Here is an 18,487-nt window from a genome sequence, read left to right on the forward strand (position 1 = left end):
CATACGCAGTTTTTTTGAAAAAAAAATTTGGGTTTTGGGTTTTTTGGGATTCCCAAAAAAATTTTTTTGTATTTTTCTATCTGTTCCTCATTTGGTAGACACTTATGCCAAAATTGTGGATGGGCGGGGTCGGAACCTTATGTGCCATCGCACATTACCGAGCCGCCTTGTATCAGGATAGGTTTTTTATTGCAAGTGAAACATTTTCAACTTGTTTGTTTCTCCAATTTAATTCCGTTAGAAGTTTTTTATTGTTTCACTTTTTTAAAACACTTGTTGGTATGTGCGAATGTCGTTAAGGGACACAAAACACACATATAATACCAAACAAAAATTTCTGTTTGCATTCTTGAAACGTGGTCGCAATTAACGAATGAAAAAAATTAATAACAAGAGGACTGCAAAATTGACTAAAAAATTGATCAAATGCTGTGCTTTACATATGCAAGTATGCAACAAGTGAGCACCGGGAGAATGAGCTGACAGATACTACATCCCAATAAATAAGAGTAAATTCGCGCACCCAACTTTATTACTAGTTGTACCACTTACAATAGTGCCCTTAGTGATGTATTCGCCGTCATAAAGCGGGTCATCTCTCTCCCGCATAGCATAGCACCCTTGGCTCCAGTAGTTCATTAAATAGTTCGAGGGGAACACCTAAACAAAACTCACTGAGAAATATAGAAGCTGAATAAACAGATAATCTTTGTGCAGATAATCAACAGATAATCACTATTTCTAACTTTCTCTGGCTTAGAGTTGTTTTCAATCGAGCTTAACCGAATGAAAAGTGTTTAAAAATAACTTGATTGAAACTCACTATGCGTCAAAATGTAATCTCATTTACTGAAATCTATAGTAAAGACCACGACTGGAATATAGTTTGTTTAGTCTAAGAGTTCTGCTCAAAAATAATGGCTCCCGAGGTCACAGTCAAGTCTTGACACTCTCGGAAGGACCAGGGGTGTCGTCCACAGTCAGTATTGATCTCATGGAATTTGTTCTGGGTTGTTTTGTGTGTCCCCGTCAACTCCTCCGCTCGTTACGGAGAAAACGTGGATAATTGTGACGAAAAAAACATCACATATGTCCGAAAAAGACGAAAATTTCTACAAGTGTGAGTTTGGTGACGTAATGGTGTCCATTGTCGTGTTGGCATTGTCGCGTGTTCGGGTATTTGAGTCGGCGATGTCCATTTGCTCGTGTGATGCGATGGTTTGAATCGCCTCTATCACGTTGGAGTTCCAACGGCGTGGGAACGTCATGACACTTCTATCTCGGTTCGACTTTTAGTGGCTTGACAAGTTCTCGACTTGTGCCTGAATCTACAATAGCAATTCAAAGCTCCGTATTTTTTCGTACTGTCAGCAGTTCTTAATCGTTCCAATCTCCTCGTTGGAGATATCTTAAGTCCACCCAGGTTGAGGTGCCAGACGGAAGCAAGTATGTCCAGACCGTCCCAGACGGAAAGTACCTATGTCCAGACCGTCCCAGATGGAAGGTGCCTATGTCCAGACTTTTGTGCGTTCAACAGAATTTCGTGCGTTCATGTCCAGACTTTTGTGCGTTTTCCAGAATTTCGTGCGTTCACCAGAATTTCGTGAGTTTTTTTATGTTTCCAGACTATGTAATTTTGAACGCACGACAACCCCCTCGTGCGTTCATCTTCGGTCTGGACATACTTGATTCCGTCTGGGACCTCAACCTGGGCAGTGTTTGTTGGGTTTTGCTTTCGAGTTCCGGTAGCTTCATTTTTCTGGGTCCGATTAATGAAAACCTTTGGAATCCTAAGTTTAGATTGGTGTATCTGTTGTATCTCTATCCTAAATTTAGATTGTTGTATCTTTGAGCTTCTTTAAATTGAATTATTACTATCATTGTTCCTTTTTGTATCTAGTTTGTCCTTTGCATCAAGTATTGAGGTGCTGATGTGTCCTTGAATTTCAGCTGCCATTTTTTTTTGTGAGAATTCGAACTCATTGATTAGCAGCTGTGTGTTGGGTGAGTAGGTTGAAGAGATGGTCAATGGTCAGAATGAGCAGTGACTTTGCTGGTTAGGAACTTGAGCCTCGGTTTTTTGTCGTGTTCCGAGTTTTTTCATGCTTATCCCGTCTTCCAGTCGTGTCCCCGTCATTTTGTTTGGAAAATGAGGCGGCTGAGTTGTTGAGGACGTGTCGTAGTAACGTTGATCATTTTTGGGGATCTGTGTCTTTTAGCTTTGCTATTGTAACAACCCAACTGTGGTAATAGCTAACTCCATATACTGCTAAAGAATTAGAGCTTAGAGGACTCGAACCTACTATCTCCAGATCCCCGGCCCCGGGTCGAGGTGTCACCGCTAAAAATCGCTAAAAGATGTAAGATTTGCGGTGAATTTGAGTAAAAGTGTAAGATTTGCGTTCAATGCGATGAATGCGGTGAAAAAAACTTTAAAGCGGTGAAATTTTTTTTCAGCGCTTAAGCGGTGAAAGAAAATTTTTCACCGCTACAAGCAGGATGCGGTGAAAAAAAATTTCCACCGCTACCAATAGGATGCGGTAAAAAAAATTTTCACCGCTACCAGCAAAAATTTTTTTCACCGCATTCACCGGAATTCTTACAAAAAAGAAACTGCAGTACAAGCGTTCGAACCTTACAAATCGCAAATCTTACAAATATTCACCGCGCTAATTTCAACGCGTATCTTATATTCACAGGAAATATCTTTGAAGTAAGTGACAGATGGCGCAGTGGATTACGCAGTGGGTGACACGCATGAGGTAGAGGTTCGAACGCTTGTACTGCAGTTTTTTTTGTAAGAATTCCGGTGAATGTGGTGAAAAAAAATTTTCACCGCAAAATTCAACGCAATTCTTACAAAAATTCACCGCGTTCAGCGCATTCAACGCCAAAAGATGCGGGCGCTTTGCGGTGAAAAAAGTTTTTTTTCACCGCTATTCACCGCTAATCTTACATTATTTTTTGACAAAACCTCGACCCGGGGCCAGGGATGCTACCGTTGCATTAAAGCTCTGCTGAAGTAGCAATTTTTTTTTTGCTTGATATACCACAAACTGGGTTATTACACTATTTTGTTTAGGATAGAAACGTATTTTGATGCTTCTTGTCTGGGATAAATGCCTTTTTGTTGGGGTCTCTATTCTTAAGGCAAGTGAAACGGCTTTTTCTATTTTCTGTTAATCAATTGAGTCTGATCTTCTATTTCGCAGTACTTGTACTTGATTTTCTGGGTGACCATATTGTCTTTTGATTTGGCGAGGCTGGATACTTGGGGCTTATCAGGTAGCTGTTTTATGCTTTTTCTACAAGGTTCACCCTCCTTCTTCGGTGCTCTGAAATTGTTTAATTTTTTTCATGTTGTTCAAGTGTTAAATGGGCAATCTTGGTATAATGATTAGTTATACTGTTGGAAATTACAGTGTGTTCGGTTTCGATATCTGCCCTGTACAATTTCCTTGCGCAATTCACATTTTATTTTGGTTTTAGGGGAAAATCTTTAACAGGTGAAATCTTCAGATGGGCTGCTGCTCTGTTTGGCATTATGACCAATAACTTCATTTTCCAGTCTTACTGTTCAATTGGGATTTTGTTAATTATTACTTGAGCCGGATGTGACATACTCTCATAATTTATTTGGCCGTTTAGAAGGTGTAAAAGTTTTTTTTTGTCTTTTGAAGGACTTCCAAATATTGTATCTGGATAGTATAGCAATACTGGTTTTTAGTTACTTTCTGCCTGGCGGAAGTGCAGTTGATAAAAAAAATTTGTAGTTAGGTGCTTATCAAGATGGCAATGGGATAACTTCTTTTGAATTTCAGAGATTCTAAATTTCAGATCAGCAATGAGAGAGATTCCAGACATTTGAGACTATTTGATGTGTTGACGAATTTCAATTGGTGAGGAAGCCATTAATTGAAGGTTGTTCGTGTAATCTCCGAAACCATTGCTGGTCGTGAATTTTAAGCTAGTAATGTTGGGCCTTTATCATATGAGATTGGACATTTATAGTCATAGTCAAGAGTAGGTACGCTTTTTTAAGGGGAGAACATCGAGAGGGAAACGGAATATCTGAGCTGTGGAGTTGAGTAATACGCTCAGCTTGTGTAATTGATGTTGTTTCTGAAGTAATCAGAGGTTCCATGATGTTCTGCACACAATTTGCTCCAGCCTCTTTGTTCGCAACCAAAAATTGAACGGGAGGGTTGGTTAGAGGGTCTTGCTATAAACATTTTCCTCGCAGGTGAACACTTGTAGACTAATGCGTTCTCCTTTTCTTGAGGTATAGCTATACTCTTTTAGCTTTTAGTAACTCAACTCGTGTAGTTACTGAAATCTCAATTTTATTTAGTGTGGGCAAACAACAAAAAAAATTATTTAATTAGTTATTTTATTTCATTCACAATGCGTAATAATCAGTACAAACAACACCAGATGGCTAGAACAGCACACAACACCCACCTTATTAGAGATGAAGGCAACATCTCCGAAGTAGAATGGGTCTGGGTTTTTCCTGCATGGACGGAAGCCAATGTGGTAGTTGCCATTGTCTCTCAGTAGGTGGTTCTCAATATGGAACACATTCTCGTCAGGATACTGCTCCCCCTCGTGTCTCCTCCGCTCTAAAATTGGGAAAGGAGAAATTAATCAATGCAAAATTACCCGCAGCATATCTAATGAAAAATTAGACAAAAAATGCTGATGAAAGGATGATTGACAGAAAAATACAAATAATTTTCATTCAGTCGGAGTAAATCGGTAATATACGTGGAAACTATTTTATCTTCAATAATTGAATATTTTTTAGGTTGAGATTTTTAGGCATAGCTGCAAATGTTCTCTTTTGCCTGTTACAATGGTAGTTCGGTGATGCTCGTGGTAGACACTTGCGCATGAAGTGTTAAGGGTTCTAAGCAGCCGCAACTGCTGTGAAAATGGACCACTACTGGGTTATTAATTATGTATCTTCTATAGGGGTTCACTTTTTTAAAACTTCCTTAAATTTTTCCCCTTTTTGCTTTTCAAAGTTGCAAAAAAGAGTAAAATTTTATTTAAAATAGTGAATAATTTCAATTAAAGCAATCCTGATACTCAAAGACCTATGGAAAAAAATTCGGTTGTAAAATTAGCACAACTTTTGGCAGGGATTTTCAATTGCTGATCTATATTTTTCATTAATACTATTATTAATCTAGAGACATCTCAATAAAAATTTAATACACCTTAAAAAATATCCATGATCTTGTAAACCTAAAATATAATGCTAAGAAAATGAAACGCCAAGACATCTTCATAAAGCTTGTTGAGAGCTGAAACGGTTTCCCACTTTCGGACTCAGATTATTTAGCAAAGGACAGATTTGATCAAGAAATTTACTCGAAAAGATCAGTTATCCACAGTCACTTTTTGTGGTCTTAATTTATGATTATCGACAACAGAGAATGCAAGGAAAAGTGACTGCAGTTCAGATTAGATCCAATATTTGGTCACATTCATCATTATGTCATTTAGACTTAAATGAAAGAAAACCTAATTGATGACTAATTAAAAAATGTCGTTCAAGAAAGCTAGCTCTCTATTAAGAAGACAGTTAGCAGTTTTCTCTGTCCTTTCACAACTAAAAACTACATTTAAATCTCTAGATTTTCTGGGAAAACAAATTCAATTTGAGCCATAAAACTATATGCGCTTTGAATGATCAAAATTGTGGTTAATGGTTCATTTAACTGTGAGTACGAGTGACCCAATTAATGTTTTTTCATCAAACATATCCATGGTTAACATTTTTTTTCATTGTTGAAAAAAACAGTGAGTTAAAATATAAAAAATTATACTGCTGTCTACAAAAGACCCAGAAGCCTCAAAGCTACCAACTGATTTATTGGCTACGAAATAAGTGAAAAGATAGTTGTGGCATAAGAAAAAAAACAGATGCTGCCGACATGCGATGCATATTTTAATTTTTCGATTGTAGATTGAATTCAACAACACTTTAATAAAATCAGGTATTCAATTAGTCGGAAGAACAAAGCAACCTAACAGAAATTAGCTAATTAACTGTAAGCTTCCCTAGTAAAACAATCCCAGCTGTTTTACCAGAGCTTGGGAGTATCTCGCGAAAATAGTATTAGCGAAAAGCGAGCTTACAAATCTCTTGGAAGTTGATTCATCAAGAACTCACAAGCAAAATTATCTTGAAAGAACTCTAGTCAACATCGACTATTTTACAAGATCTTAAATGATTTTTAAACATGGTGAAGTATCCTACAAAAATCTCTCGAGGTCCTACAATATAACTTAGAGAGATCGACCAGTGTTCGGACGAAGTGGCAATAAATTGGTTTTTCTGCCAATCTAGCAATCTGGGAAAAACTGCCAAAGACTATCTTTATAATGCTTTAAGGCAATAATAATTCGAAATTGTTTAGCTCTTGAGAACTTTGGCCCGTTCCGTTGTTGGCTGTAAACAAACAACCCGAGTCGACAACGAATGGTTTTCTTGCAAGATCTTGCAAGATTCTGGCAAAATCTTGCAAGACGATACATTGTCTTGCAAGATTTTCTTCCAAAATCTTGCAAGATCTTGCAAGATAACCCTTTGTCTTGCAAGAATCTTGCAAGATAACCATTCATCTTTCAATTATGCAAATAAATGGAACATGATCGAACAAGATCAAAATGAGACGCGAACATTGCTTCCCATCAATTTTTTTAACATTGTGATACATAATTACAACCAAAATAGCATCAACTTTGTTTTCTTCCGCTAAAACTAAAAATTGGATCAATTTAGAAAAAGAAAGTAAATTGTTTTCCATAGTAGCAAAACAAGAAATTTGAAGCACGAATTAATGTAAATAAATGAGAGTAACCAGTATTAATACCAACGGCTGTAATAAAATACAGATATCTGGTATAAATTTTGTTTCAAATGATCTCGGAAAACTCATTCCACTGTATTTTGGTAATAGTTTGCGCTAAATGAAAGATCATGCGTCTAAAGCAGCCAATGATAGCAGAGCTCGACCGAAACGAACTTGCAAGAATCTTGCAAGATAACCATTCTTCTTGCAAAATCTTGCAAGATAGCCATCGTCATGCAAGATCTTGCAAGATAACCATTTTCTTGCAAGATCGCGCAAGATAACCATTGTTTTGCAAGAATCTTGGAAGATGTTGCAAGATAACCATCTGGTCTTGACTAGGGAACAGAATTCTAAACAAAAATACTTATAGGGATTAGAAAAGGGGCAACTTTCGCTAGAAAAAGCGAATGTCCTCAAACCTTTAGGAAATCACGAGTCGAGATATTCCTGCGCCTTATCCTAAATGTCAGCAAGAATTAATTTGTTTTCATCGGAGGGTCTGATCAGAGGTCATTGTGGTCTGAAATTGTCGGATAATAAGTTATTTTTGTCTTACATGATGTGATCAGTGGTCAGTCTGCTCTCGTGGGTTCTGATCAGAAATCGCTATTATCTGGTAAAGTCTTATTAGAGGTCATTCTGTTGAGAATGTGTGCTTCTGATCAAACGTCATTCGTGTCTGGAAGAATCAGATGAGATGTCGTTAGGCAATGGGGTGGGTGGGGGGTTTCTAGAGGCCTTTATCGTCGGAGAAATCAACTTGCGCACGCTTTTACGATCTACTCTCGATATCTGTTACTATTTAGAATTTCTGTTTTACATTGCGATCCCCGCAACAATCAGTGTTTATGTTACCAGAAGTGTTCATCTTGCGCTATCGGAAATTTGCTACGATGTCGTCTCTCCCAGTTAGCAGGGAGATTTAAAATCCAATTTCAAAAACCCAATTCCAGTGCTCATGAAAACTACTGCAACATATATTTTTTGTCGGCCTTGAAAGCCCAATTTTGTTGTTTGCACTCCCAAAAATGGTTTCAAGTGATTATATTATTTCTCCATGGTTTGAACTGATGAGAATGTTTCGACTCACTTTTTCAAGTTACACTAACCTGATCTCGTCATTGTCCTCGGCAGCCTTTCGAAGAAGTCATACTCCCAAGTATTCTTGACTGGGTCGTGGTAGGGGGGTTTATTTTCCCTCACATACACACACAACCACTCGTTCACATGCAGTTGCACGTATTGTGCTTTTATGCTCAGAGCTTCATTGCCAAGAAGGTCGATTTCGATCAATATGAACTGATGCGACCGGCCCTGAAAAATTATTCGAGTTTAACTTAATAGGATACCTTTTGCGCCTTTTTCAATTTACAAGATTACAAACTTCCATTCGAACATAGGTTCAGGTGTCAGCACAATTTTGAGTTCATAATCATAAAAATGTAGAATTAAGGTATACATATTTTAAAATTTTCCTGAATGCGCTGCCCTGAATTTCAGCGTTTTTAGCTCGTCTCAGCGCATTTCTGAAAGAATTTTGTCTGTATTTATAAGCAAGATAGCAGTTCAGACTTTCAAAAACATGAGGTATAAAATATGAAAGATGAGATTACTTTGCATGATCAAGAACCGAGGTTCGAGCATCGAGACAGGCGCAATGAGTAGTAAATGAGCTGCAGGCTTTCCGAAGAGCTGAATTATTTAAAACTCAGCACTTAACAGCGCATTTCTTAAATAATGCCAATTTATTTTAGCGCTATTTAGAGGATTTTAATTATACTAGGAGTTCAAGTTGAAATTATATACGATTAAGACCACTTCAAAATAAACTGCTATACATTGTAAAATATATTGAGGTGGTTTAAGTGTAAGGTCGAAGATTAGTGAGATCAGAAAAATTTTAGCTTTCGATCGAGGTTGATTTATTGTCAAAATGTTAACCAGAAGAAAGAAGTTTTTTCTTGATACAGAAAAATAAGATTCAGGTTTTTGCTTTCTACAATTAAACCTCTTAAAAGTTTTCGCTGCTAAAGTTTTAGAAACCAAAAGAAGAACTTAACTGACGAGCTCAGTTGATGTAACAATAAAAAATAGCCACAGAACTAAAATTGATTCTAAATCTAATTTTGACTTACAATCATTATCTTAGCGACCTGTCAGTCAGATGTAAAAAGTTAAATCCTCCGACCTATGGAAATCTGATTGTAACATCCACTGACCTCCAACTGATGAACTCGATTGTACCACGGCCATTTATATTTTTCATCGAATGTAACGAGTATAGGAAATCATGTCTCGTATTCGGAACTAAAATTTTTTGGCATGTCAATCATGTAAAATATCTTGAGCATAGAAATATCGTGAGAAAATCTATATTTTTTGCAAAGACAAGTACTGTAAATAGGAGCTAATTTTTGTTATTTTTTGAATCAAAATTTAATTTAAATTTCAATCTTTTGAATTCTTTGACCTGTGTTAGAGACCAAGCCAATGTAGTCCAGACCAATGACTGACTGACAATTTCTGGATCTAAAGAATGCAGGGTGCACAATAGCGTACACGAAACTTTTTCAGGTGAATCTTCCCACAAAAAAAGAAAAAAGGTCAAGGTCAACACCAAACGTTAGAGGACATACAAGCAATGGACTTTTTCATTAGTTTATTCAGGCACAACACCCTTATTAATTTCAGAAGCCTTATAAGTTGGAAAAAGTTTGTAAACACTCCATTTGAAGAAATCTTAAAATCCATTCAAATTTATTTTTTCCTGGGGAAAAAGTAGCTACAGCAGAAAAGACCAAAATTCTCTCTGTCATACATGGCGTGGAAGAATCAGAAAACAATTTCATAGCAGATCTCAGAAAAATTTCTTTGACTACCAGACGGCATTAAAATATAACCTGCTTTTGAAAAGACAAAGTTTGCGGTTCAGGAGTCAAGCAATGGCTTTTGCTTGCTCTTTGTCAGGTAAAACGACTTCTACTGTGAAACAAAAAGTTTTGTACGGTTTCATATACTCCCTTAGAAAAAGAAGGTCGGAGTAAGGTCGGAGTGTGTCGAAAAATCAAAGTTAACAAAAGCAAAAGTCTGTTCACTAGATTTGGAGCTACGCCACACTCTATTACGCCCTGTCAGGCACTGAGCAATATGTACAAAACCTGTAAAAAAATGCAGGAAATTCCAACCAAACCTGAGTAAATATAAAAATAAAAAAATGAAGAGCTAGTTCCTCAGTACAAACATCTCCAGAATCGCGAATGGAAAGGAAAGGTTTCAAACAGAAGAACACATCTTAAACATACTTGCAACATGAGAATATATCTCATTAATTAACTGCAGAAAAACGCAGAAAGATACAGGTGCCACAATAGCTTAGCAATTTTATCGAAAATTTGGGGACTAATATTGGTAAACCCGAGCTAGAAAATCAAGGCAAAAAACTTGAAGTTTACGATGGTAATGATTTAACTTTTCTGGTGTCAGTTACTAGTAGTTTTCATTGGAACGGAAGAAGTTGAACACAAAAACGTCTAAAAATTGAGAAATCTTCCAAAGAACTTGGACTAATTTTAATAGATCTTGTGCCCAATCGTGGTGTGTCAACGTCACAGTAAAAAATTGCCTGCTGTGAAGGGTTGTGGAACTTAAGTGAGTTTGAAAACAGGATTGCTGCAAATGTTTCCAAAAGCTAGGAAAATATCTCGTTCTCATCAAGATATGTTCAATGAGAGGTTCTTGAGCTTATGCAACCGGGGTTTACCAAACGCATAACCATTTGCTTGGCAAAAAAAGAGTAGAGAAAAGAAGAGAACACAGACTTTGCTTTGTTTTCAAGTGGACGATCTGCCATAGTCTTCTTGAGGCCTCATACATTGGGAAAATCAAATTCTCTTACGTCTAGTCTAATAAAAAATAATCTTGACAATGAGGCACAGAACATTTGTATAGTAAACACGTCTATGATCGTTCATGAGTGCCTCACGGGATATATTTGATGAAAAGAATCAAATGTGTTCTGATCTTTCAAGACAATGTTTTGGTCTATGAAGCTACCAATGAGCTTTACAACCAAGGAGTTATTACAGTCAAGAATTGAAAAATTGAGAAAATTTTGTTGTTAAAGAGTAAAAAAATCTAACTCAAAACAGGTCAGGAGCTTTATTTTTTTGGATAATCAGTTTCCTGGGAGGGAACTGCAGTAGATTCCAATTATCAAAAAAATGCTCAAGCCGACCAACTAACAACAAACGTTTTGAATCGTCTGCAGGGCTAGTAATTTTCTATTAGAGAATGATTCCCAATTTTGAAACAAAATTTCTACCTCCAAAAGCTATAAGAAATGGCTATTTCTACCTGGGCGAAAAGCAGGAAAAATCTTTCAAAATCATAAGAATCAAATTATGTGCTAACCCACGTGCACAATTTTAGAGTTTGCAAAAACAAGCCATCGTTACTGTTGACGACCAGAAAAACCGATTGGCGGGTTTCTTTTATCAAAAGGTCATCCAGTAATAATGGTTTCAGAGAAATTGTCTCCAGCGGAACACAACTACTCAAACTTGGAGCGATTAGCACTGGCAATTGTTTTTGTGGTAGTATGATCAAAGCAGCTTCTTCCTGAGAGACGATTAACCATAAAGACGAATCACAAACTTCTTTTTACAACAGAAGAGTATACCCCGATAACAGCATCATTTAGATTAAAAAGATGGACTATAAGCCTGTTAATTTTTATTTTGATTTCAAGTACAAACCTTGGGAGCAGATTCTTTCTCTTCTTGCGAATTAACTTCATGCGTTGAGAAAAATTGCTTCCTCAAAAAAAATATGATCAAGTTTGAATTGAGCTCAGCAACATACATTTCACTCAGACTGGCTTGGTGACCCAAGCCGAAGTCAAAACGGATCTTGGAATAAACATACCATTCCAGGACTTATTGAACCAAATCTGAGGCACAAATAGTCAAATAAAGGACTGCAGATAGGAATTCAATTTAGAAGTGCAAAATACGATTTGAAAAATATAAGAAATGCTTTCACCAGTTACAAGGAACTCCAAATCAAAGATGAGGTTCTGTTAAATCCGCCCAAGCTCGGATACTTGGTTTCGACTAAACCAAATGAGAAACATCTTGGGTTAAAATCAACTCAGGCACCCCTCTGAGTAATAGCATTTTGAATAGAACCACGCTATTTGACGTTCAGGAACAACTCCACTTAACCTGGGGTTACTCCAAGGACCAAAGCAACATCATAATAAATATTGACTTGGGTTCAAGCTGAATAGAAGCGTTGCACTTGGGAAATGAAACGTCAGAAATTGTCGCATTATATCTGAGTCAAACATTTGAAAGATTCAAAAAGCCTGAGACTGCAGTATCTGATAATGGTCCTCAATTTTTAAGTGGTTTTGTTAAACACAGCTAAGAAATGCAGAGAATTAGAAAAAATCCAGTCATCTGTCGATCAACCAGGAGCCAAATTAACATTTGAAAGAGCAATTAAGACAGTAAAAGGGCACTTCAAGCGTGAATAAACAATCACAAAGTCTCATTTCGAGCCGTCTTGCAGGAGCCACTGGTAACCACAAGCAGAACTCCATTTGAACTACTACTGGGACGCACAGTAAGACTACCAGCAAAAGCTGATATCGGCATGTACCAACATATTGTCTGCAAGGCCAATGTGGAGACGACGACATTTTGTGGCAACATCCATTATCACAAATTGCTCGAACAATTCTTTTATAGATGTTCAGACTTCAAGTTGGACTGTTCGAGCATTCGGCAGTCAAATTGCGAGACAATCAAGATAATGTGAAAACCGAGCCAACTACTGTACAGTAGACCATATCTAAAGGAGAATCACAAGTTCAAAACCCAGATGTGAATTTTTCAAATCAAGAAGAAATTTCTGCAGCAAAATAAACTGCAAAGAAACCACAACTCAAATCCTCAAAGCTTTCACAAACATCAACAGGCGGTAGAAAAAACAAAAGGTTTTGGAGAAATTTTGTCTACAAAGTTATTTGAAAAAGGAGGGAGGAGCTGATTGTTTTGAATACAACATCATGAAACATAGAAGTGTTCTTTTTTAAAGTTTCGAAAACCAAAAAAAGTTACCTGAAAACCTCTACTGACGTGTCAATAAATAATGGCCACAAAACAAACCTGCCCTCTTAATCCAATTATGTTTTGGCGCTATCACTATCCTATTAATCTGATGTAATAGGTTAAATCATACCACTTAAGAAATCTGATTCAAACATAACACCCACTGACCTCCAAATGATCAACTTAAGGGTATCAGAGCCATATATGGTTCTCATGATAAGTAATAAAAACCGAAAATAACGTATGGGAGTCGGAATCAAGATCTGTTTCATGTCAATCATGAAAAACTGAAAAACATTTTTTGCAATCCAGTTTCTCCATCTTTTTTATATTTTCAGATCAAAACTCATTTTGAAACTCTACTTATTCAATTCTTTGATCCTTTTTAGAGACCACAATAAAACTTGGGTCATTAAAACAAAACTTTTTCACCATATAAATTACAATGGGGTTCATTTCAAAGAAATTATGTAACCGTACAAGGAAAAATGGTGACAAACGGTTAAACTAAAATTAACGGAACTCCAGTACACTCTTGATCAAGGATCAAATCGATTAACGATTCTAGTAAAAATTTTACACGGCAGTATGAAAAACAGCATGACCGTACCTATAATTGGGATTAGTACAAACTTTATTGTATACAAAAATCCAAATTACTGTCGGGCCTCATGTCTCAAAAACAAAAATTCCCTCAAAATTATGAAGGAGTGGGTTTGCCCCTGTCTTATTACAATTCAAAGAATTTGAATTGTATTGGGGCGCTGTCTTTTTTTTTAAGATCTGTTCACACATTTTCATGATTTTTGAAGTCAAATTGGAGTAGTGATTTTGGTCACGCCGAAACAGGAAATGGAGCGAAAAAGCGAGTGGGTTTGCGGCGTGAATTTCGCTCTAATTTTAAAGTAGAGTGAGAAAATGGTGTTTGAACAAAAATTCGGTTTCTCGGTAGTGGTTTTTTGTTCACATGCGGCAATTTCACTCTGATTTTTACTGTTTTTTCGATTTTTTGAATCGGATTTTTTTCTAAATGGTTTTTCCAATCCATTCACAGCTCATTCTAGGGCTAGTTGTTTTGTTTGAAATAAATTTTCATTTCTGGTTAGTGGTTTTTTTGTTCACATGCGGCATTTTGACATTGGTTTTCTTTTTTTTTCTTATTTTTTTTATGATTTTTTTAAAAATGGTTTTCTCAATTCCCTCATAGTCCATTCTAGGTCTAGTTTTTCTATTTAGTCAAAGAAAATTCTTTGAATTGTACGTCAGGACTTGTCCTGCTATGTTTTTTTTATTGTAACAAATTGAACACGTTCATTCAGGATAGGCTAAAGAAATATATGTTTATGTGAAAACTTGCAAAGACACTAAATTTGTTCAGTTGAGGGGTTTCCGTTGATTTAGAAAACTGTCATGTACATTTGGAGAATTTATCACTACAAACTTACATAAAAAAGGAGGAGCAATTTTTGATTTCTTTGACCTGTGTTAGAGACTGCGACAATGATGTGCAGACCAAATAAAGATCCCAATTACTGGCACCCCAACTGTGGCGAAATTCCCCTCACAATTGTGCAGCAGTAAGCTTGCCCCTTCCATACTATTTTGATGGTAACAAATTAGACACGTCCACCCAGGTTAGAGGATAAAAATAATTGTTAAAGCAAAAACTCGCAAATATTTTGTTCAATTGAGGGGGGGGGGGGGGGGGGTGTTGAGTTGATTTTTAATCAGAGTTCTCATTTATATCAAAGCAATTGATTTAATTCTCAATTGATCCTCTCAATTGAACAAGTTTCTTTTTTGTCTTTGCGTGCTCTCACATTAACGATCGTTTTCACATGTGGCATAAAATTAAAAATATTAAAAAATGATCTAGCATCTGACCAATTTCATTCGTCCTGGCACGACTCTTTCGTTCTTCCTGAAAACATCGGTGCCTTCTTTGGGAATATGAATGTCTATCGCCTTCCTTGCTGCCGGAAACTGCAGTGGGCCGGTTTGAAAGTCCACCGAGAACACAATCCTGATGAGAGTCGAGTTGTTCACAATGTAGTCACCCGCGGCACCAAAAAGGGGCGGCCTCGGAGACGTAAATAACTAAACAAAAAACAATAAAAATTAAAGAAAACAATAATAGTAAATAAATGTTGGTGAAAAATGTTATAAATGCTGCATACAATTTTTGTAAATAACCATTTTTGTTAATAAATATTATAAACAACAATTGTAAATAAGTATGTACGGTTTTTTATAAAGCTCGTAGAAAAAAAAAGAATGGAACAAGTCCTTTTTGCTAACATTACTCGGTTATCAAACGTTGTTTTGTCTCAGGTTCTCATAAAGTTACTAGACCAATTGGAGTATAATAGTCAACGCTTGAATATTTTCGTTCTCCATATATTTCTTAATTATTTCTCACAGAATTTTTGAGAGGGTCCTGAAACAAAGTTCGCTAGAGTGCATTTCTTTTTGCTTGAGTTGTAATGAACATAACCGACTAACGTCGGAGCGAATTGCTCTCAAATGACCGGCGAATGGTTAGCTTCGTCAGTAGCTAGCTACCTTTTATTGAGGCTAGTTTTAGCTCAATTGAAGGGGTGTGAGGTGAGCGCAGCGCGAGGGGAGGGTTGCATCAAGGGGGGTTTGGTTTGTCGGGGGGTGGAGGGGGGTCAACCTATAAAAATCACCCTTCACATCACAAGTATAAGTCTCCAAAAAAACAGTTTGAGCTGAGACAGAACTGAAAAGCACTAAGAGCACTTAATGCCCACTGGGCGCTACCTGTTGTTGAGGACAAATTTCAAATGGCTCAGACAAAAAATCGGTCAAGCAAAAAGTCGTACTATAAAGAGCAATAAAACTATTATGATTGCTACAAACTTCGTTTGAGAGCAATTAATTTCTAGATAAATTATATGAGGTAATCAATTTGATGTTATGTATGTATTTCAGTTGTTCCTGTGGAAAAACCCTGCATTCCACTCTATTTCCAAAGCAAAATATAATATCTGAAATAAACCAAGAAACATAGATGTGGAGTGAATTTTTTTGCGAAAACAACCTTCGATTTTCAAATAAAGATGCAACTTGAATGGCAGATAAATACGTTTGGGTGATTTTTTCAGAATTTTAAGTGCTCTCTCAGTGAATTGAAATTTTGATCAGAAACATATTATAACACGGTAAATTTTGCCAAGATCTTGGCACGGCACTTGCTATGAAAGCATCAAGAACTGAACAAGCAAAATCTTTGCACTAGTATCAAAAAACAAGTTTAAAATATTTGGCCAAGTAATACCTCAGCATAACTGTCCGTAACCTCTTATACTCCACTTGAAACTAACTATAGGACTGACTATGAAAATGTCACAACCGGAATTGTAGCCAAATACTTCAACCAAACGATTTTGATGGGATGGATAGTAGCTAGCAATAAAAAAAACTAGTGGAATTGTTTTCGCTTCTAACTCTTTTTTTTCTATCCGGTCAGGTTTCTATAAAGAATTTTCAATATTGGGTCTCTTGCATCAAACTATAAACGTAAATAATTTTGAACTATAAAGGCCTAGTTGCTGCTATAATTTCAACCAACTTAAAAAAATGATGCACCAAGTACAAAAATTTCACAAAATAATTTGATGTGTTTAGTTTGCGAGCTAAACTAAAAACGGTAAAAATGAGGTTAGCCATTAAACAGATGGAAACTTTGGGCAACTAAAAATAAGCTTCTCATCAAAAATGAAATTAAACTGTGTCATGAGTTAACTGAGAGGCACGGAGGCACAAAATTTTCAATTACAAAATTGTTAAGGTCTTAACCCAGAGGTTGGTGGAAGAACAAGTCGGCGCTGAATCACTCAAGAGGCGTTCTTTTTTTCAGGAAGGCCAGTACTCTGTTCATGTCACAAGTTACATTGGCTGGTTTGATTTTTGAGCAAAATTTACTGCATGAAATATAGTATGTTCAGCTTAACTCCCGTCAACAAGTTTTGCCTTATATGAGATTCAAACGTCAGCGTAGGTGCCTGTATCAATTAATTTGCGTAGCAAGTCGTACCACTAAATAAATCGGCTTTTTTGCTAATTGCTTACAAACTATCTTAAGTATAAAGCGTGTGTATGCTACTATAATAACTGCCAGTTATGAGCTAAAAAATATGACTGCTCTGCTCAGACTTTATTTTGGGGTATGACTAATTTTTAGACTATACAAGATAAACAGCCTGGGTGAACTCTATAACCTTAATATAATCCTAATGAAGAAAATTTGCACATAAGGAAATTTAAAATATTCTGGAGATGCAATGTTTTAGAACTGAATTAGATTTTTAGTTATGAAAAGTGCTGGTTCAGCGCTGAAATGCTCTGAGACTCAAGTCCGGGCTGGTCTCAAATAACCTAGCTTGCAAATAGCGCACAATTTTAGACAATGAGAATAGGGATTGACTTTCTATCTATTGTCCGTATGATTGTTCCAAAATTTTGGGCTGAAATTTAGAAGTTAACCTGCAAGGAAATAGCTGTTCTGGGTGACCAGGCAATAGCATTGTCAAGCAGGTAATCAAAGTTGGGCATAATAATCAATGGGGCTTGGATCATTGACAAGGCTGCAATCTGGAACCGTGCACCTAAACAGTACAATGAACAGTAGCAAATTAAAAGATTCGGATCTCATAAACAATCGCCTCTCCTTCCAGACTTAGATTATTGTTATACGTGATTATTATCAAAATACTCAAGATGCGCACATAAGCCTACGGTTAACATACGCTAATATCGCTCTCAGCACGATAGCGGACCGCTATGCAAAAAAATATGCTCTCTGATTGGTCAATAAAGAAATTTATTGACCTATCAGAGAGCATATTTTTTGAAGGCAACTTTTGAAAAGTTCATGTTTCATCGTTTTAGTAGTATAAGGACTTGAAAAGTTATGTAATAGGTACATACTTGCAAGGGCGTACATATTAGTGTTATCGACCGCTGGCACACATACTTGGGTACTGTTATAGAAACTTATAAGAACATTTTTTCCAGCTAACTAGATATTTAAGCTCAAGATTTACAAACGAAAAAACAATATCGATAATACTTTATTGTACTATTTCTTTATTCGCAATTCGGTGATATTGCAAAATTCTTTCTCGCAAGATCTTAAAACACATTTTTTCTTCAAGAATCTTCGACTATTTGAAAGAGCATGCTTGATCATGCAACAGTCTTCCTATGTTTTGAAACAAGGTGTCTACAAATTTATAATATTCTCACCATTTTCTCCTGTGATTGTTTCTTTTTGTTTTTTGAACATGTCGACGCCACTGTTGTCCGTTGCCAGCAGCGTATCTGGTTCGTCTGCATTTTTGTTCAGCTGACAAGCTGACGCTATCATATCTATTATTGCGAACAGCTCCGATCCCCACTCCTGAAATAACCCAATGAAATGAAACATTAAAACAAAATTTTGCCCGAAAAGGGATCAATAGAATCCGTGGTCACAAAACGTGAAGA

General features: G+C 36.5%; 1 protein-coding gene across 1 annotated transcript in view; it reads right to left on the reverse strand.

Moving 5' to 3' along the window:
• Positions 1-18,487, reverse strand: part of LOC142342678 (uncharacterized) — a 221,277-nt gene that overhangs the window by 75,512 nt on the left and 127,278 nt on the right. The window contains exons 40-45 of the mRNA XM_075394163.1: positions 18,248-18,401; positions 17,486-17,607; positions 14,864-15,076; positions 7,976-8,180; positions 4,462-4,622; positions 553-660 (exon numbers count right to left, since the gene is read on the reverse strand). Of these exons, the coding sequence (XP_075250278.1) occupies positions 553-660; positions 4,462-4,622; positions 7,976-8,180; positions 14,864-15,076; positions 17,486-17,607; positions 18,248-18,401 (963 nt within the window). The remainder of the gene's footprint in view (positions 1-552; positions 661-4,461; positions 4,623-7,975; positions 8,181-14,863; positions 15,077-17,485; positions 17,608-18,247; positions 18,402-18,487) is intronic.

The sequence above is a fragment of the Convolutriloba macropyga genome, chromosome 7, assembly GCF_964194025.1.
Source record: "Convolutriloba macropyga chromosome 7, txConMacr16.3, whole genome shotgun sequence".
In the NCBI taxonomy this organism is placed as follows: Eukaryota; Metazoa; Xenacoelomorpha; order Acoela; family Convolutidae; genus Convolutriloba; species Convolutriloba macropyga.